This window comes from Triturus cristatus, chromosome 2_2 (assembly GCF_964204655.1).
Source record: "Triturus cristatus chromosome 2_2, aTriCri1.1, whole genome shotgun sequence".
NCBI classification, from domain to species: domain Eukaryota; kingdom Metazoa; phylum Chordata; class Amphibia; order Caudata; family Salamandridae; genus Triturus; species Triturus cristatus.
The window spans coordinates 548,492,752-548,513,885 of NC_140582.1; the positions used below are offsets into that span (position 1 = coordinate 548,492,752).

General features: G+C 48.5%; 1 protein-coding gene across 1 annotated transcript in view; it reads left to right on the plus strand.

Annotated features, from left to right (window-relative positions):
* Window positions 1-21,134, plus strand: part of LOC146862495 (uncharacterized) — a 596,942-nt gene that overhangs the window by 235,971 nt on the left and 339,837 nt on the right. Inside the window, exon 9 of the mRNA XM_085641700.1 lies at window positions 19,481-19,677. Coding sequence (XP_085497826.1) covers window positions 19,481-19,677 — 197 coding nt within the window. The remainder of the gene's footprint in view (window positions 1-19,480; window positions 19,678-21,134) is intronic.

Genomic DNA, 21,134 nt, shown 5'->3' on the forward strand with positions numbered 1-21,134 from the left:
CTCACACTTCAGTTCTGAAAACGTTGTCTAGTAACGTGTTAGGTGAAAAGCGCTATGGAGCCCGGGGCAATGTAGTTTTGGATAGCCGAAGAGTAAGGAGCACCGGGGAGTGGTCTGATAGCGTTCTACGGATATGCTCAATGTTTATAAGTGTTAGCGTCAGGGTTGGGGTGACATACCAGTGGTCAATATGCGACCACGAGACGTTCAGGGCAGAGAAAAGGTGTAGCTTCTGTCTGAGCTGTGTTTAAAACCCCACCCAAATGCAAGGAGTTTAGAATGAAATGTACTAAATGTTTGATGAGTGTGGCGTGGTGATGAGCCCGATGCCTATTGTGTCTATCGCTGGATTCATGGTGAGTCTGAAGTCTCCCCCCATGAGAATCGTATGGCTATGAAGACGGTCAAGCTGTGCGGAGATATTAGATTTAAAAAATCGGGGGAGTCTACGTTGGGCGCACCCTAGATATTTACTAGTACAAAGAGAAAATTGGCTAATGTGCAGGAGATTAATCGATATCGGTCCTCCGGATCAGTAATAACCTTGCGTGTGAGAAAGGGGATGGCATACACCTCAAGAGTACGTGCTATAGTTAACAAAAAAGCGGCTTGCGCCCCAGTTAGTAACAAAGCGAATGGCAGAGTCAGGGGGGAGGTGTGTTTCTTGTAAAAACGCTATTTGGGCTCCGCGTCTGGATATGTATGACCGCACTTGGCACCCCTTTCATGGGTTTAACAAGCCCCGCACATTCCATGTAATGCACTTTAATGGTACATTCTCTACTTCTGCGTTAGTAATGTCAATTGCCGCTTACAATAGTGCCAGTGCGTCGATGAGAATGTATGCATCAAGTTTGTTTCAGCAGTCAGTTGAGCATCTCCTATGTAGCGGTATATGGCCGCAGTTCATGGAGATAATGCTTGGCGAGTTGCACATGTCCTTCTCAGGACATAGAAGGGCATGATGAAGATTTTTCCAATCCAGTACTAGCAGCTGGGATTGATCCGATGTGATTTTGCTTGCAAAAAGTGAAGGCTTCCTCCGGGGTATCGAATATATGAGCTTTGCCATTTAGCTGAACACGCAGTTGTGCCGGGTACAGCATGGAGTATTTAATGTTAGCTTTTTACAGGAAGCGCTTCGAATCTGTAAACTTTCAGCGCGCTTCTTGTACGACAGGTGTGAAGTCAGGAAAGGATAGGGCCATGCCCTGGAATTGCAGTGTGGGCTTCTCCCAGGTGAGATGGAGTACCGCGTCACTGTCCTGGTAGTTAAGGAGCTTGGCTACACTTGACCGGACTGGTGCTCCCGGTGCTGGGCACGGGCCAAGAGTTATATGAGCTCTCTCAACTGTGAATATAGATGAAAACGCATCTCCGCCGAAAATATCTGAGAGTAGCGCCTCGGCATATGAACACATGCGTCAGTGTTCGTGGATTCAGCGATTCCTGCTATGCGGATATTGTTCCTGCGTGATCTTGCTTGCAGATCCTCTGCTTTCGCGGCAGCGAGCGTTAGCATTTTTTCAAGCCTGTCGATTCGCTCTGTCGATGTGCTTTGAAGTTGTAGCGTTGGTATCTTCGCGGTCCAATATGTGCTGTTCTGCTGTAGAGATGCACGCTTCATGCCTCTCTGCTCTTTCATGCATATTTTTAAGTTGGCTGGTCAGTGTGTCTAATCTGGTGTCCATTGAGAGAAATCCATCACGCAGCTTGCCCAGCAACGTAGCTGTCCCCTCAGGTGCCCGGAGGGTCCGGATCTCTTGAGTTTGAGGTTGCCACACAGGAGCCATCGTCCTCACCTCGCAGGGGGGTCATGGCTGACTCAAAGGAGAGCGGGCATTGACGGGAGTCGGAGCGCACCATTCTGTATGGAGGAGAATGGGGCTCAGTGATTATATCTGCCACCAATCATGCTGGCTATACAGGTATTTGGAGACGTTTTTTCTTCTTTTTTTTCCACCTCTGTTTTATTTTTTATTTTTGCCCCTAATCTGCGGTCAATAACGAGGGCTGTGACCAGTGTAGTTTTGGACGTCTGAATTGTTTAAGGACTCTCGGTAGAAGGGGCGCAAATGGCGCTCATCTGGAGAGTGAGCTGCCACTACCATATCTTCAGAATGGTGCTTGTGAGTTTCATTTATATACTTCTATTCATTGCCCCGGTTACTCTGGGCGCAACGCAGCTGTTTGCATTTCGCCAATGTTGCATGGACCTTTCCCCCAGCTCCCAGGGAGGCACAGGCATCAGTACGTCACCCCCGCAATTTGAGTTAGATTAGAGCGATGTAGGCAAGCAGGGCGCGGGTTATCAGGAAGTCAGTGCTGCGCCGCGTCTCTTAGCCTGGCAGGGGATCAAGTCGGACATGTGAAATTACACGAAGGGAGGAGGACTCCTCACCGCTGTAAGTGCAAGGCGTGTGGTGCAGTCGGGTGGATCGCCTTCGCATAGGCAAGTCACTGCCATGGGGCAACGCGTGGATGTAGGCCTCATAGTACCCCCAGGGGCACCCCGCTGTCCCCCCTCCCCCATCATGGGTTACCCAAATGACACACACAAGACAGTTGGTGTTGGGTAACAAAATGCTGCAGGTTTATACATAATTCCAGAATATGTAATGGGTGGGTTATCTTACGGGCGATCCAAGGGCAGGCAACCAACTGGGTCGCCTGCCCGCCTGATGAGCCGGGCAGCGCGGGAGCGATGCCCGCCGTTGCTGCCCTCCAGGTGATTCTTTCTATGATCACGTGCCGTTGGTAATTCTACTCACGCCCCCCCCTATCGGCGCGGAGCGTCGCATAGCAAGCCCCCGGTTGTTCAGGCCCACAACCGCCCGCAGGACTAGCGGGGCGCCGATACGGCTTCCGGGACCTCCCATGAGGCTCCGCGTTTTGGCTCAGGCACCACCTCTGGTGCCGCGCAGAGGTACCCTTTGTACCGGCCTGCTTCCAGATCGCCCTGTAACTCCGTCTGCAACGAAAAAGGAAAACATTACAACGCTCGGCAAAAAACCCCCCCACCCAACGCCTACGCCGGGTAAGCGGTAGGGAGGGAAAAGGCGAGGTGGGCGACAAAGAGGTCGCCAGGAAGGGTGGGGGAAGGCTAAATAGCCTCCCCCTCACACCTGGGCCAGGAAGTGACACGCATTGCGCGTCACTTCCGGCCAAGCCCGAGGAGGGGGGCTCCGGTCTGTGTCCCCGCCCCCCCCCCCCCCCCCGGTGGGAGGGGGTGGGGAGGGGTGACCGGGGCCACTAATGCGCCGACCGCCTATTGGCCCCCTGCGGGGGCCGCGGTCAGCGGCATAGTACCCCCAGGGGCACCCCGCTGTCCCCCCTCCCCCATCATGGGTTACCCAAATGACACACACAAGACAGTTGGTGTTGGATAACAAAATGCTGCAGGTTTATTACATAATTCCAGAATATGTAATGGGTGGGTTATCTTACGGGTGATCCAAGGGCAGGCAACCAACTGGGTCGCCTGCCCGCCTGATGAGCCGGGCAGCGCGGGAGCGATGCCCGCCGTTGCTGCCCTCCAGGTGATTCTTTCTATGATCACGTGCCGTTGGTAATTCTACTCACGCCCCCCCTATCAGGGCGGTGCGTCGCATAGCAAGCCCCCGGTTGTTCAGGCCCACAACCGCCCGCAGGACAAGCGGGGCGCCGACACGGCTTCCGGGACCTCCCATGAGGCTCCTCGTTTTGGCTCAGGCACCACCTCTGGTGCCGCGCAGAGGTACCCTTTGTACCGGCCTGCTTCCAGATCGCCCTGTAACTCCGCCACAGCCCTGGAGGCGGCTCACCGTCGCAGCCAGGGCCCCCCACCAACCCGCTATAGTCTTACCTGCCACCTCTCCTATCTAGGGCTTCCTGCAACTAGCTGGAAGGGAACCATCCTAGCAGAAAGAAGAGTTTGAAATTCTGCCACTTCATGACAGTGTGACAGCGCTAGCGGGACTCAAACCTTGTGAGATCCCTTATATCCACAGGCCCAAGACTTACCAGTGAGCTATAGCTCCTGGTGTTGTAGATGGCCCCATCTAAGCCCCCAAGGCCCGAGACGCTATCCTAATCGGAATAGGGTCTGCTGAAATAAAGGACCCGTTGGGCCTGGGGAGATGTGCCAAGAACTATTCGCCCCCCATGCGGGCAGGTTACCCTCTTCACAATTCTGGGCCTGCCCTCTTAGGCTATGAAGGCGAGAAGGGGTTTACTTAACCTTTGGCCAGCCCCCTCTGATTGCTAAACCTGGAGCACAGGAGTGCTCCTAGCTGCCAGCGCGTGACCGTGGGCACGGGGCGACTCCTGCCCCTGCCCACCATCCCCTATTCCTTATGGGAATTATGCCCCTACAGATCCCTCAGTGATGTAACCCCCTAGGTATACCAGCTTCGGGAATCTGTCTGGCTTAAACATTGCGCGCTGTCAGTAAAGTTCAAGCATTGAGGATTGACTAAGTCCTACTACGCCCCTCCCATCATGCTCCTCAGAAGGAGGGTGGCGGGGGGTGCCCCCCACCGCAAACCCATAGCATCCCCAGCGGTGCCAAATTCCTGCTCCGTTGAAGTGGAGATTTAGTGCACCCTGGGCGTCGCCGACCGCCTATTGGCCCCCTGCGGGGGCCGCGGTCAGCGGCAGAGCAGTGCAGGCCTTGATTTTGGGAACGCGGACAGGAGCAGTCACGGCCCTGCCCTCCGGCTCGCCTGCGACCCTTGTCGTCAGGGAGCCTCGTGGGCTGTGTCAGGCTGGAATCTGCATCCAGCGGTCCTGCATGTTAGGTTGACTTCAGGCTCTACAGGTCGGCTCTCCAGGCAGCAGAGGAGTCACTTGAAGCCCTTCACGCTATGGGGTTTAGCTCGCTGCATTTTAAGTTGGGTTTTTGGCCCTAATAAACGGCTCCGGAGAGTCAGGCTTGAGTGGCCATGTTGGTCCTCGGCCAGGCCACGCCCCCTTCTCTCTACACTTTAGTAAACCTTCAATAGGATTTTGTTACCATTGTGTACATAAAGTAGGCAGGCCATATGTAAGATAAAAATGTCGGTTTGTGGTAAAACAAAGCGTCCAGAAATGTTAAGAAATATAAATAATGACCCCAACGTGTGGAAAGATTAATTTAAAATACTTGAGAAGTTTTAAGTGACAGTTTTAAAGTAATGCTTATTTCTTAGTTTTTTGACATAAAAGAACTAGGATTACAGGAGATTATATGGTGAGTGAGTTTATGCCGAAGACCATGAACAAAAGTCCGGTTGGGTGAGAGAGAGAGAAGCAAAAGCAGGGAAAATGATCACGGGTCATAAACTAATAGAAATATTTGGTGAGAAGTGAAGACAATTAGACGGGGAAGGCAGTACAGAGTTATTTGGGCCGGAGCTTTCCGGTGCTGAGCACCGGCACTTAATTGGTTTCTAGTGCCCGGCACCAAATTGTCAAGACCACACTTAGGGCAGTCTGCCACAAAGTGGCGCTGCTCATGTAATTTAGAGATTAGCAGTATAACAGTTGTTTAGGAAAACAATATACATAAAAAATTACTAATACCTACCTCCTCAGCCATTCCTTTATCTTTGGGGACCTGAAATAATCTGAACTGTCGCATTCACATGCAAGAGAGATGGGTAGTCGTCGTTTTGGCAGCGATGACAGGGGAGATGGGTGGTGCAAGCCGCAGTGGCCTCCTGGTCAGAGCCCTGGCACTTCATATTTTACAAATTAAGCACTGACTGACAGAATGGTAAGAGTGAGCGAGAGCCCAGACTGACTGACTGTATTCATAAAGCACTCACTATCCCTTAGCATTTCTAATTGCAGGTCTAAATGCAGCCAAAAGAGCAATATTTAACTTCCAATTAAGATTAGTGGCTGTAAAAAAAAATGTGGGGCCTTCTTTAGTCCTGAGATTGAATTGAGATAATTGTTATGCAGAGTACATAATTGTATATAGGAGGTATATTTGGAGTCAGGTAGCCTGTTGCCAGATTTTTAAAAGCAGCTGTAGCTCAAACAGCCTATTTTTTAAAACAATGCCTTCTGCCAGGCATAGCCCGTGGGAAAAGCTTCATGCAGTTGGAACAGGTCCAGTTGCATTATATTGACCAGATTGTGAGCCCTTTGAAGTTTTAGAATCTGTGTTTTAAGGAGGTCACAGCAGAGAGTGTTGTAGTAGTCGAGGGGGGAGTGAAACATGGACCGTACAACTTAAGTACAGTGTATCACAATGAAATTAGATTTTTCAATTTGTTTTGTAATAAAAAAACAGCTGCTGACTACCTCACCTGTAATAGGAGTCACAGTACCTCTAGAGTTCAAAACAGCTCCTGTGGTTTTCACTATGACAGCCCCTTTTTAGCTGAAGCCAAACAGTTAGGGGTTTTTAGAGACATTAGGACTGGCACGGACTTATATAAAAAGAAGATAACCTTTGTTTATGAACTATTAAGGTGGGGAGTAAGCCATCATCCAGAATTGTATGTCAAACAATGTTTTGTCAAGAACTCCATTCTCCAGGGGGACATGTGCTCAGAGGATGTATTACAGACTTGATTATCGCCCGAATGTGATTGTGCAGATTCCACTGAGATCAAGGATCATAGTTAGGCATTTGTCAAAGAGGACTGAAGGCAGGGTTGAGCAACAGTGCTTGTGCACCTGACAGTTATCACCTGTCAAGTGAAGGTACCCATCTTCACCCAGTGATATTTGTCTAAGAAGGATCTAAACCACCCACTGCTACTTCTGAAGCCCTTGCCACAGTGAAGGCTCATCATACTAGAATCTCATGGTCCACTGTTTCAAAGGTGCCGAATAGATCCAGCACGGCCAATAGCTCCCACAGCAGTGAGAGTAATGGTTCCATTCTGTGCTGAGCAGGGGCGTTTTGGTACCCTGGATGAGGTCTGAAACCAGCTAGAAGTTGAACCTGAATTATATAGGAATCCACAATGCTTTGAAGCAGCCAAGCTATAGCCTTCTCCGAAAGGTTTCCTAAAACTGGCACTATTATATGGAAACAAGGTAGCTTTCTTCAGTATGGGGAAAACGAATTTCTTTTAACATAGTTGTTACTAGGTCCTCCTTTCTGGAAAATATGATGCAAATAAGGGGAACATTTCTGGGCAACCAGACTGGAGCAGGAACCCATTGAGAATCTGTCACAGAGAGTTAATCAGTGCTGAGATATCCTCTAAAGGTGTCAGTGCAATAAAAAATATAGCAGCGAGTGTCATGGGTCGGCAAGATATATTTGCTTCTTTTGTTGGAATTATGGAGTTTGCAACTATGTTTTTTTTTTAGCAGTCAAAAGCAATATCTGCTGTATCTTGTCGATATCATCTTAAACTGAGCAGAAGAATGCTCTAAGACCACAATAACTGTGTGATCCCATAAAATGATTTCGATAACGATTAGTAGTTCATTTTACCATGGGGACACCTCCGTTTCTTCCATTTGGTTTCCATTCTGCTGTTCCCTTGTTTCATTTATTTTAAATCTAGATTATACTACAGTGCTCTTTAAGATGAGCTTTGGATTGTCTAGTTGTATAGTAAGGTAAGGCATAAGGTCCCTCGTTCAGTTAGAAAAAAAACAAAAAACGGCCTGATTTAGAGGTTGGTGGTGGGTACTCCGTCACAAACATGGCGGATATTCTGTCCCGCTGTACTACAAATGCCATAGGATATAACGCTCATGTAATAAGGCAGATGGGAAATCTGTTGTATTTGCTACGGAGTAAACCTTCCACTAAACTCTAAATCAGGCCCAAAATCTTCTTGCCCTGGATATTTCTCTTTAAAAGCCATGTCAATATTGATGCCTTGTCTCCCTCAGTGCCACTTTGAGATTTAAGAGGGTGATTGCCTTAAGATTGGTGTATTTTTTTGGTTTAAGTAATGTCATGGGTCAGGAGAACCCTTAGAAGTCACAAACACAGAAGACATCAATAAAGTGAGACATGTTGGGTATTAGTCCTGTATTTAACACCACAGTGTTGTGCCAGTGCTGCCACTCTACTCCAGGGCCGGCTCCTCCACTAGGGCGGAGGAGTGCCGCCCTACTGCTTTCTTGCAGTGCGAGAAGCAGAAACATAAAATGGTATACCTACCATTTTATGTTTCTGCTTCTCGCACTGCGAGAAAGCAAAAGTGTTTGGTTGCGGGTGGGCGGGGCTGCTCTACGAGCAGGGCTGGGCAGGGGATGAGTGGTGTGCCCACTCCTGAGTAAACATGACTGGTTTGATTGGCTCTCTGGAGCCGCCCAAACCAGTCATGCACACACTGCCCTTTCTCCATGCAGGCTACAATGTGGGGTGCACATACTTTGATCCTTTTTTGAGGCTGGCGGACATCTCCTCCCGTCTCTCACTTTGCTGCCATCACAACCGTACGGATAATATAGCACCTGCACCCTTAGTTGCAGTGCATTTTAGCGTCTGCCTCTAGTGCTTTGCCTTCGCCTCTTTATTCTCTAAGAAGGCTAACAGATCCCACAAAGATTCACCTGTATATCCCTATTCAAGCTCATAACCTCTGACGTCATGTGCATCTCAATCCTTGAATCCTGGCGTCCTTGGACTGGCCAATGCTACCGACGCCTGATTAGTTAAAGGTTGACTAGTTTGGTGGGCTAATTACAGGGTTATTCATTGGAGCAAAGTAGATCAAGGAGCCATATTGCTCAATTAACATACAGTCACTTCTTTAGACCTTTCAATTTGGAAATATTTAACATGGGATACAGGGTAGGTTATAGAATGTGGCATCTAAACATAATGCTTTAATTGTGAAGAAATAAAATGATGGGGTGGAGTTATCCTCCTTAGAACCAAGAAAGGAGGACCTAGTACCAACTATGTTTAAAGAAATTAGTTTTCCCCATACCACCTTGTCCTCATCCGGGGTACAAAAACTCCCCTGCTCATTTACCGCCTCTGATGCGTTCCACTTAGAATGAGTACCCCACACTCCAGCTGGTCTCTTTGTAGTGTGTAAAATGGCTACTTATTTAGCGCACTAGAAGAATATCGATAATCATGTGGCCCGATCTATTCAAATTGCAGAACATTGCTTTCTCCGGTTTTCTGTCCTTAGGGAAACCCTGTTTTGAAAAAAGATTTCAAAGCTGACTGTACGAATTCTGCTTTTTCCAACACAGCATTCCATTGTTTATTGATTGCAGAATCTCCTCCCTCGCAGCTTTATAGCATAATGAAATACTACCACATTCAAAGTATTTGAAAAACATTACATCATTGCCAAAGACATCGGGGGAGTGGTAAGGACTTGAGAAAGGGCAGAGCAGTTCTTCTATACAAAATTAACAATTTCAGAATCTTGAAGTGCATATGAATGGTTGTTTGTTTGCTAGTCTGCTGTAAAAGTTAATAATTAGACATAGTCTCTTTTAATACCAGCTTCTCATGAGAACCACTTGCGGTACCTCAGAGAATTTATTTCCACCAGTAAAAAAACCCAGACCTTTTGCAGAATGTTAAGTATTTCACCATACCCAAAGACATGTTCATAAATCGATTCTTGTACAGAAATTCTCGGCTAGAATCATCAGGGACAATTGCTGCTCTCATTACATTGATCATTCCGCCAAGCACTACACTGGTATCCTATAAACCAAAAGATTAAGTTCAAAACCGTCAGTATAACCAAGAACGCCATTTAATGCACATCATTTTTCACCTTCACATGCTATTTATCCTATATAGCTCCAATGACCCTCTTAAAGCTAATTGTGGCCTGTAGCCATTTCTCATTCGGCTCAAAAGGGGTGTGCGAGTGTCTGAGTGGGTCTGTGAGTGGGTGTCTAAGTGTCTGTGCTGTGTGAGTGACTGGGCCACAATGGAACCGCACCTGCCACTTTATCCAACAAGAGTGCATTTCGGCAATGTAATTGTTGCTTCTGTGTCGTCATCCAGAAGTCTGTGATAACATGAATCCTCCTATAGAGAGGACAGCGAGACAATAAAGAGGTAAATCTCCACCAAACAAGGGTGCTTCCTCTTAGCTGCAAGAAGTAAGTGCTTTTTTGTTTGGTGGAGATATCCTCATATTCCTGGGCATAAAGAACGCGTCACTAAATCGTCCGGAAACGCGCTATGGCACCTTTTGGTAAGCTGTCCATCATCCTGGCAAAAGGCAGGGGAGGCCTGCCCAATTATTAGAAGGGGAGGGGGGCCATGTAGCCCCAGCCCTGGGGACCTAATCCCTCGGGCCCTGGCCATGATACAGTGGGGGGGAGGAAGGCCACGCACCCCCTCCCCTGCCTGGGCTGATTTCAGACCCTGGAATCCCATGGCCCAGCCATGTCTCCTGGGCACCCTGGACCCCACCCAGGGCACCCACTGTGCAGGATAGCAGCTCCCGTGCATTTCATCTCTTTCCCTGATGAAAACTGGAACGGTTTGACAGCTCCCGCTTGCTGGAAGCAGAGTGTTTGCTTTTGCTTGGCGGGAGCGAAAGCTTACTGCTATGTCCCTGGGGTAGGCACCACGGGACATAGCGGAAGCCGGCAGTGTATGGTGGCGGTGCCCTGGGCCATATATTGCTCCAGGAAGGGGGCCAGGTGGTCCCCTCCTTTGAACTGCATGGGCCGGCCCCAGGAAAGTGGTGGCCCAAGGGCCGTATATGGACCGGGAAGGGGGACATGTGGCCCCATCCTCTTTTTAAAAATTAGGATTGGCCCCCGGGAAGTGTTGGTTCCTGGAGGCCAGAGGGGCCCATACACCCCCCCCCCCCCCCTTCAATGTTTTTTCAATTGTAGCCCCTGAGAGGTGGTGGTCCCCCGGACCAGGGAGGGGTCTGCGTGGCCTCCCCTCTATGTAGTTTTCAAATTGTAGCCCTGGGGAGGTGGTGGTCCCCGGGCCATAAATAAGCCCTTGGAGGGGGCCTGTGCACCTCATTCCATTTTTTCATACAGCGCTGCATGCCCCCGGGACCTGGCGCACTCGGGTATTTTTTTTTTTTAAACAAGTGCTGGAGACTGCGTTTGTGTTTTTTCTTACATGTTGGCTGCGGGATCCCTCTGGAAGGCCAGAACCAGGGCTACGGGGTTAGGGTATTCGTACTCTGCCCTTTTTTCTTTTTTTCTGGGATTTTGTTTTTGGGACTTGGCTGAAGTAGAGTTCCAAAATGGCTGCCAACACTTCCTGGTTGAAGTGTTGGCTGCCAGTCAGAGTTCCTCATATATCTGCATGGGCTTGACATTATTCGCGAAGGCTTCATGGTCGTAGATATACAAATTTAGATTTCCTTTAAATTCTCTACAACTACAGAATGGATTTACACCAAATGACGACAAAACGTGATCTGGCGGACAAAATCCACCTTTCTGCCAAATTTGGTGTAATTTCAGCCAGTGGTTCAGGCTGCAGGCGTCTAAAGACTACGGGAATTAACGTGAGAAACACACTTTTTTTGCCCCCCCCCCCCTTTTTCTCGGCCTTCGCTTGACGGACTGCCCCGAAACTTTCCATGCACAAGAAGAATCGCCGGCATATTCTTTTGTTTGAAAATTTTGTAAAGATTCGTCAAACGGCACCAAAGATATGGGCAAGTCAAAAAATGCTTTCTGTATGGAACCATAGTCCTAATTATAACTACCTACTGGCGACCACCAGAAGGTAATGTATATGTATATATATAATATAAAAATGTCTTTGTGAAATTGTGATCTATAGGTACTCTCAGTGTAGTGATCATGATACAATGATTTTCAAGTGTACTTACCTCTGATGTAATGACATACATTGTTATACTAGGGATCCCCATATGTGTGATTTTTTTTTTTTTATTGCTGGCGAGGCCAACGCAAAGACATCACACTGACATCACACCCACTTACACTGATTCGAGGACTGAATTAAGGGGGCAGTGTATAGGCAGCCCATCACCGTTGCCAGATAGGGAGAGACAGCAATCCCTCTGCATGCCTTACCTTGGGCTACCACAGTTCTAGCAGAGCACACCAGTGAGGAGAACTCTAGATGCTAATAAATGTTTTCTGCAACCTGAACTGGCGCGTCTGTGAAGTGCCACCTCCAATTTTTGAAGACTGAGTCTCCAATTGTGGCATGGTCCAGGCCTATTCTGTATAGCAGTGGGTTACACTTGCTGCGTGTTCCGTCCACAGACAAGTTAGATGTCCCCTGATACAGAAAAAGTGTGTTCGAGGCATATGAGCTGCAGATTGTACACTTAGCATAGATCGCCATCTGGTGTTGGGCCCGGATGTTTGCAGTTTGTTTTTCTTCTTGGACAGTCTTTGGAAGTCACGAGTTTGGTGACTCCTCCTTCGGTCCGTACTGCGCATGGGCTTCGGCTCCATCCTCAGATTGTTTTTTTCCGCCATCGGGCTCGGATGTGATACTTCGTGCTCCGGCTTCGAACTTCTACGGTTCCAGCCTCGACGGAAAATCCTCGTCTCTTCGAGTTTCTTCATCATCATCTTCATCTCTCGAAGCGGCACTTTTCTCCATCCCGTACATCGGCACCGGCCTTCGGGCCCTCCTCGACTCCGGTCCCGGCCGATGGAAAGGACTCCGTTCAAAAAGTGCCCAAAATGTGGGTCTAAATTTCCCCACACCGACCTCCATCAGGTGTGTAATCTTTGCCTCTCTCCAGAACACGAGGCCAGAGACTGCCCCGCCTGTAAGTCTTTTCGATCGAAGAAAACCATCCGGGATCGAAAAGCTCGACGCACCATGGCGCACTCATCCTCTGCAGCTCCACCGGACATCTTCGGAGACGGCGCCGAAGCTTCGGGGCAAACACACACCGAGCAGGAAGAAGACGTCAGCGCTTCCGAGGCCGACGACTCCGACGTGGAGGACATCACACCGGCGCAGCGGGCCGTGAGTACTGTGCCCCCTCCCACCCCCGCGCCCAAAACCAAAGAGACTCAGGTTACTCCCTCGCCTGCCGGCCTGGGCAAAACCAAGACCAAAGCTTCGATCACCCCACCTTCGGGCTCGGTGTCGAAGCATCCAAAGTCTCACGGCAGCTCGGGATCGAGCCAGCCGACGCCCGGTGCCGAAAAACAGCATCCGGCACCGAAGAAAGCAATATCCAGCTCGACTCCGAAGCCACCGGTGCCGAAGCCTGGACTCTCGGTGCCGACCAAACACAAATATAAATCTGTCGGCACCGACGCTCCGGCGCCGAAAACTCCTTCGACGCTCCGGCGCCGAAAACTCCTTCGACGCCGAAAAAACCGGAGGCCCCAAAAAAGCATGGCGCACACAAACCATCGAAGTCCTCGGTTCCGAAATCACCGGTGCCGACGGACGATTCGACGCCACTGGCTCTGTTTACACCAGACCCTCTACAAAAGACTCTGTCCAAAGATCCAAAGACTGGACTATTGACTTTAATTATCAAGAAAAGACGCCTTGATACTCCGGCTCCTCCTCCACCACCCAAACGGAAGGACTCTGCTACTTCTCCCCTCAGAGTGCCCTCCCCACTACCACCTCCCCTACCTCCTCCACCTCCTCCACCCCCTCCCCCTCCCAGGTCTCCGCCACCTTTACCTCACTACTCTCCGGCCCCGTCCCCAGATCCGGACGACGGGGACCCGGACAATTATCCGGCGGACGCCATAATGGATCCCACTCCACCAGGGACCCCAGACCCGTGGGAGGATTACAATAACCCTGATGTACCCGATATTCCTCAGGACGACCTATACCCATCCAGGCCGTCTCCTCCAGAGGACTCCTTAGGGTTCCATCATTTAGTGCAGAGAGCAGCACACTACCATGGGGTGGACATGCACACTGAACCAGTGGAAGACGACTTCTTACTGGATACATTCGACATACAGGACAAATCCACCTCTATCTTACCCATGCTTAAGGGTGTCACCAAGCATGCCGCAGAGGTGTTCAAAGACCCTGTCAGGGCCAGGGTACTAAACCCTAGAATAGAGAAAAAGTATAAGGCGGCACCCACAGACCCTGCATACATTAAGGGCCCTGCTCCCTTAGATTCCCTAGTTGTCTCTACAGCTAGAAAGCGGGCTAACTCCCAGTCCTCAGGAGAAGCCCCACCGCCAGACAAGGAATCCAAACTCCTAGACGCGTCTGGCAAGCGCACCGCCTCTCAAGCTGCAAACATGTGGCGCATTGCAAACACACAAGCGCTACTTGCGCGCTATGACAGAGCACACTACGATGAACTTGAGGCTCTTATGCAGCACCTCCCCGAGAAACACAAGCGTAGGGCTCATGAGCTAATACAGGAGGGTAAACTCATTACAAACACCTCCATTAAGTGTGCCCTCGATGCAGCCGACACTGCTTCTAGAGCCATAAATACCAGTGTCCTGCTTCGTCGCCATGCCTGGCTCAGGATCTCAGGGTTTAAGCCTGAAGTCCAGGCGTCCATACTCAATCACCCCTTTGACCAACAAACGCTCTTTGGGCCCAAGGTAGACGAAGCGTTCGAAAAGATGAAAAAGGACACAGACACAGCAAAGTCTATGGGGGCACTCCAAACACAAGCGTCTAAACGTTCCTTTCGACGCTCCTCCTTTCGTGGCACAGGCAGAGGCTTCTCCACCGATAACACCTCTACCTCCTACAAATCCCCTCCTCAAAATACCTTTTCAAAGGGCAACCAAAGGGGTGGTTACAGAGGCAACAACAATAAGGGCAGGGGCAAAACTAACAACACCCGTTCTGCCACCCCGCCCACACAATGACTTCCCTCCGCTCCCCCCAGACCATTCCACTCCGGTCGGGGGCAGACTACAAAACTTTATCCACGCATGGGAGTCCATAACATCGGACAAATGGGTGACCCAAATCATTCGGTCAGGGTACTGTCTCGAGCTAACATCTACCCCACCCAATATCCCACCAAGGCACCGCCCAATGTCTCAAGAACATTCCACACTGCTCAAACAGGAGGTACTCTCCCTCCTCCAAAAACACGCTATAGAGCAGGTCCCCATCAATCAGCAAAATCTAGGGGTTTACTCCCTATATTTCCTAATACCAAAGAAAGACTGGACCCTCAGGCCCATTCTGGACCTCCGGCCTCTAAATGCCTACATACATTCAGACCATTTCCATATGGTCACCCTACAACAAGTCCTCCCGCTCCTCTGTCAGGGAGACTTTCTCACAACATTGGATCTGAAAGACGCATACTTTCACATTCCAATACACCCCTCTCACAGGAAATACCTCAGGTTCGTGGTGGACGGGCAACATTACCAATTCACGGTTCTCCCCTTCGGGGTCACCACCGCACCACGGGTGTTTACCAAATGCCTAGCGGTAGTAGCAGCACACCTCAGACGTCAACACATTCACGTCTTCCCTTACTTAGACGACTGGCTGATAAAAGCCGCGTCTTACCATCAATGCGTGCAGCATACAAACAGCATCATCCAACTGCTCCACCAGCTAGGCTTCACGGTGAACTACCACAAGTCCCACCTCATACCATCTCACACAAAGCAATACCTCGGGGCCACTATAGACACCTCCAAAGGTATTGCCTATCCAAACACAGCCAGAATCACAAGCATTCAAGCCTTACGCAAAACATTCCTTCCCCAACACTCTCTTCCAGCAAGAGTGTTCATGAAGCTCATAGGAATGATGGCGTCTTGCATCTTTATAGTGCCCCATGCAAGACTACACATGCGTCCACTTCAAGAGTGCCTAGCACAACAGTGGAACCAGGCCCAGGGTCAGCTGACGGATCTGGTGTTGGTGGACGGCCGCACACATCACTCTCTGCAGTGGTGGAACACCACAAACCTTTCAAAAGGGCGGCCGTTCCTGGACCCGGTTCCTCAGGTGATTCTAACAGCGGACGCATCGCTCTCCGGCTGGGGAGCGCACCTCCTACACCTCACAATGCAAGGTCTATGGACGCCACAGCAAAAATTGCTCCACATCAACCATCTGGAGCTCTTGGCGATCTTTCTAGCCCTAAAATCTTTCCAAAAACAGATTTCGGGCAAAGCAGTCCTCATTTGCACAGACAACATGACTGCAATGTATTATATCCAAAAACAGGGGGGGACACACTCTCCCCAGCTCTCCCACTTAGCCCAGAGCATATGGAGATGGGCAATTCCCCAAAACATCTTTCTCCTGGCACAACACGTTCCAGGCATACAAAACACCATGGCAGATCTGCTCAGCAGACAAACGCAACACCTACACGAATGGGAACTGCATCCGCAAGTTCTTCAACCATTCTTCCAACAGTGGGGGCATCCTCAGATAGACCTCTTCGCCACCCACGAAAACAAAAAATGCCCAAGCTTCGCCGCCAGATACCCACACCCATTGTCCAAGGGCAATGCGATATGGATGAACTGGTCAGGCAGATTTGCATACGCCTTTCCACCTCTCCCACTAATTCCATTAGTGGTCAGGAAGCTACAACAGCACTCCCTCACACTCATTCTGGTAGCTCCGACGTGGGCCAGGCAGCCGTGGTACACCACGCTACTACAACTACCAGTGGTACCACATCAAAAACTGCACCTATCCCCATGCCTCCTAACCCAGAACCATGGAGAAATCAGGCACCCGGACCCAGCTCAGCTCAACCTGGCGATCTGGCTCCTGAAATCCTAGAATTCGGATACCTTAACCTTCCCCCTGATTGCATGAACATCATCATGGAAGCCAGACGTCCTACCACTAGAGCATGTTATGCCGCAAAGTGGAAAAGATTTGTTATTTACTGCCGTAACAATACAATCAACCCTTTAGATGCATCCATACAGCACATCATATGCTATCTGCTCCATCTTCACAGGTGTAACCTGGCATATTCATCCATACGCCTACACCTAGCAGCGATCGCTGCTTATCTACAAAACAGACAGCATTTATCTCTCTTCAGAGTGCCCGCTATTAAAGCCTTCATGGAAGGCCTTAAACGAGTAATTCCTCCCAGGGCACCACCTTCCCCTGTATGGAACCTAAATTTAGTTCTTACACGACTAATGGGTCCGCCCTTCGAACCAATGCATAAATGCGAGCTACAGTTTCTCACCTGGAAAACAGCTTTTCTCGTAGCTATCACTTCCCTTAGAAGGGTTGGTGAAATACAAGCGTTCACTATACAAGAACCCTTCATACAAATACATCACAGCAAGGTCATACTTCGCACAAATCCGAAGTTCCTGCCCAAGGTCATTTCCCCCTTTCATCTCAATCAATCGGTGGAATTACCTGTCTTCTTCTCGCAACCTCAATCTGTTGCAGAAAGAGCCTTACACACACTCGATGTAAAAAGGGCCTTGCTATACTACATACAAAGAACGCAACCCTTCAGGAAGACTAAACAATTGTTCGTCTCCTTCTCTCCACCACATAAAGGCAACCCCATTTCTAAATCAGGGATAGCTAGGTGGATTGTAAAATGCATACAGATTTGCTACCAAAAGGCTAAAAGAACATTATCTGTTCCGCCTAAAGCCCATTCTACAAGAAAGTTAGGGGCTTCTATGGCCTTTCTAGGGAATATACCCTTAGATGACATCTGCAAAGCAGCCACATGGTCTACACCGCACACCTTCACAAAACATTACTGTGTAGATGTGCATTCCAAGCAGCAAGCTAGAGTGGGCCAGGCTGTACTAAAGACACTATTTCAAACCACTGCAACGGATACCGGTGGTCGCCGCTAGGGTTGGGTACTGCTATATAATCTATGCTAAGTGTACAATCTGCAGCTCATATGCCTCGAACGGAATATGCTACTTACCAGTATGCATCTGTTCTTGGCATGTAGAGCTGCAGAGTTGTACACGCCCACCCGCCTCCCCGGCTACCTGTATCCGTTCCAGTACATCTTATTTAGATACTACACACATGGGTTTCTCACTGTGATTACCAAGCTCCATCATTTCCCTGTTGGCGAAAAACAATCTGAGGATGGAGCCGAAGCCCATGCGCAGTACGGACCGAAGGAGGAGTCACCAAACTCGTGACTTCCAAAGACTGTCCAAGAAGAAAAACAAACTGCAAACATCCGGGCCCAACACCAGATGGCGATCTATGCTAAGTGTACAACTCTGCAGCTCTACATGCCAAGAACAGATGCATACTGGTAAGTAGCATATTCCTTCTTGTGTGAGTGGCTCTAGCAAACATTAGTATGGTTTGCAACCCTTGACTTAACTAGTCTTTTTTTTGTATGTATGTAAATTGCGAGATGTTGGTCCTGTTTATGCTCCTCACATTCCTCATTTATTAACATAGCCATAACTGACAAGAATTTCAACAATATGTCAAGATTGTGCACCAATATGTCTGGGCAACTATCTTTAATATCCTCTCACACAACTCTGATACATACCCATACACTCAGACATGCACCCACAAATGATATCACACTGAGCGTTCTTCACCACCTCCCACGTTTCCATCGGATGCCTATGGCTCTGCTCTCAGCACAGCCCTTGGATAAACGGGAACAGCACAGCTGCAGGAACACGCGTTAACTGTAATTATTGACTGCTTCTATCTAAGTATCTGCCTTCTCTGCCAGGCTGTCTCGGCCAAAAAGGAGAACAGGGAGAGATGTGAGTAGGTATTTGCCTGTGTGAGGGCTGGTGTATACATCCCCTTGACACAGGTTAAGCTTCTGACATTTGTTTCATGCTCACTACATGTGGAATGATGTCTACAGCTCAGTTGCACTCCAGATGGTATGCACTTCAGAGATGCACATTACCTAGGCGGATGTCCGGCACTGTGCTTAACTATATCTTCATGAATGGTGGCTAGAAAGTAGTGGGAGCGACCCACCACAACATGATGGTCCAGACTCAGGGGCCTGACCATTTTTAACAGCAGCATGGGACAGAAATATCTATGCTAGCAGTGGAAGGCTTTGTGGTTCCTCTAATGAGGGTTTTTTCTGTCACACTCTCTCAGGAAAATATGGTGCCTCTGAAGGCTTCCACTTTCCCCACACGAAGGGCAGTATAGAGGACCATAGTTGTAATATATACACACTTTTCAAGATTAGAAAAGCAGGAGGTGTTTTGATCATGAGTGATGTTTGGTCTCTGACTCCAGATAACATAATTCCCTTTAGTTGCTGACAGTAAACTCTTCACTCTGATGTTAAGTGGTGGAGACTCCTCCCAGAGAATTTTCCACCAACTGAAGCTTCCATCAGTGACTGCCACAACCTCTATAATGGAACATAAACTCCTATCCAGCTCTGCCTACTGCAAGGTGGGAGGCTACTGCTTCTAATGTGATGGAGACTTGAAAGTAGTGGGTGGCCTTATACAAGACTGGTGGTTTTCTTTTATGTGGTTGAGAGTCACTTGAATTTCAGCGAAACTTGACTTTTGCTTTCCTAGCAAATTACCGTATTTGAATCTGGGGAGAGGATGGATGTTTGGATAATTTAGTTTCATAGGCTTACTATATGTATTTAAGAATATTTCTTCACCGAGTCACATCTTTTATTTGTATTTTCAGGCATAACATTGGATTTCCAATTGTGGAATGCACCTCCAATGGACAGTTTATTTTATGTAAGCCACCCAACACTGGAGGACTTGTCTCTTTTGGCACAGCAGCTGAGCAGTTAGTTTATGAGATCGGTGACCCTCAGCGTTACCTCTTACCTGATGTAACGTGTGACTTTTCTCATGTCTCCATTACTGAAATTCCAGGTCAGTAATCGCTGCAAGTCAGGTAACTTTGTCAAAAATATACCTAAATGTATTTAACTTTGGTGTATATTTTGCTTATGAATCATAATCAGGAGTAAATAGATCCTTTCTCAGGTTATTCAAATACAGCTTTATTCTGGAAAAATGAAGTAAAATTTGGTTTTAAAACAGTGTGTGTAAATAGTTGTCTGGTAAGCATCTAAAAAGGATGAGGATATTTTCATTTAGCCTTATATCCAGGCTTTCTTCCATTCCCACTGTGAATACTGTACCTTATAATGGTATGACAGGCATCTGTTTCTCACATCTCTTAATAGCGAGCTTTGTGTTACTGGTACCATGCATAAGTGTTTATATCAAAGTAGTCATGTCATGTTTCTTGTACAGGTACTCACACTCACCAGTTCTCCATGGTCCACCATTCTATGTAGCCTTGAACCTGATCCTCTTGTACTCCTCTACTCTGAACCTTGGGCATGTCATTTAGCATTTATTTGGATTCTTTAAGGTTTCTCCTAACTTCTCCAGTGGCATGGGCAGAACATGCTGAAAGACCATTGGCTCAAGCCATGAGCGAAGTGGCACAAACAGTTTTCAGAAACAACTTGCATTTCTTGTGTGGGGAGCACAATCTGGTGCAGGCCTAAACTTTTGTGCAGTCATCGCAGTGAGGACTCTGAAGAACCTTTTGCTATCATGCAGGGGAAGTGATCCATCATAGGATAGAAGACATCTGATTTCATGTGTGAGAAGAGGCGAGAGTTGGGTATGTGGACTTTAAAGCCTATTGTTTTACTGAATATATCTTTAGTTATTGAGAAAGTGGGTCACTACATCCAACATTGCTCCCTTACATGCAGGGGTCAACTTCAGTAGCCACGAGCTGCTCATGCTTATAACCACAAGATTGTTGAAGCACCAAATTAAAGTGCAATCTTTCATCCAATACTGAGTGCTTTCTCTCACTAAGCAGTTTAAGTCTGTGACACAAGAGTTCACCAAAAGCTCCGCAGGGACCAAAGCTTCACTTGCTTATCATACTCTGATACCCATTGGCCAAATCTTACACCGCATCAAGACATCCAGCTATGCATCGTACCTTGGTGTTAAGACTGCTTCTCTTTGAGGGTTTTGTGCCTGCGTTATAATACACCAAGAAGTTGCACACCCATCTCTCCCAAGGTGGTTTTCTGGAACAAAGCCTCACCCTGCCCCAGTTATTTTGTTGGGGTTTGCGGTTGCACAAGGAGTTTACCTACCCTTATCTAGTGGGTTCTCTTCGGATCAGTCCCACCATGTGTAGAATGTCCACCACCATCTATCGAGATTCCAACATAAACATCTCACCTCATTGACCTGCTTTCATAGACTGAAAAGTGTGTGACTTCTTCATGACCAGCAGATCTTAGACCTGTAAGTGCTAAGACTTTTCTCATGCAGAGCTGTGCCCATTGTGT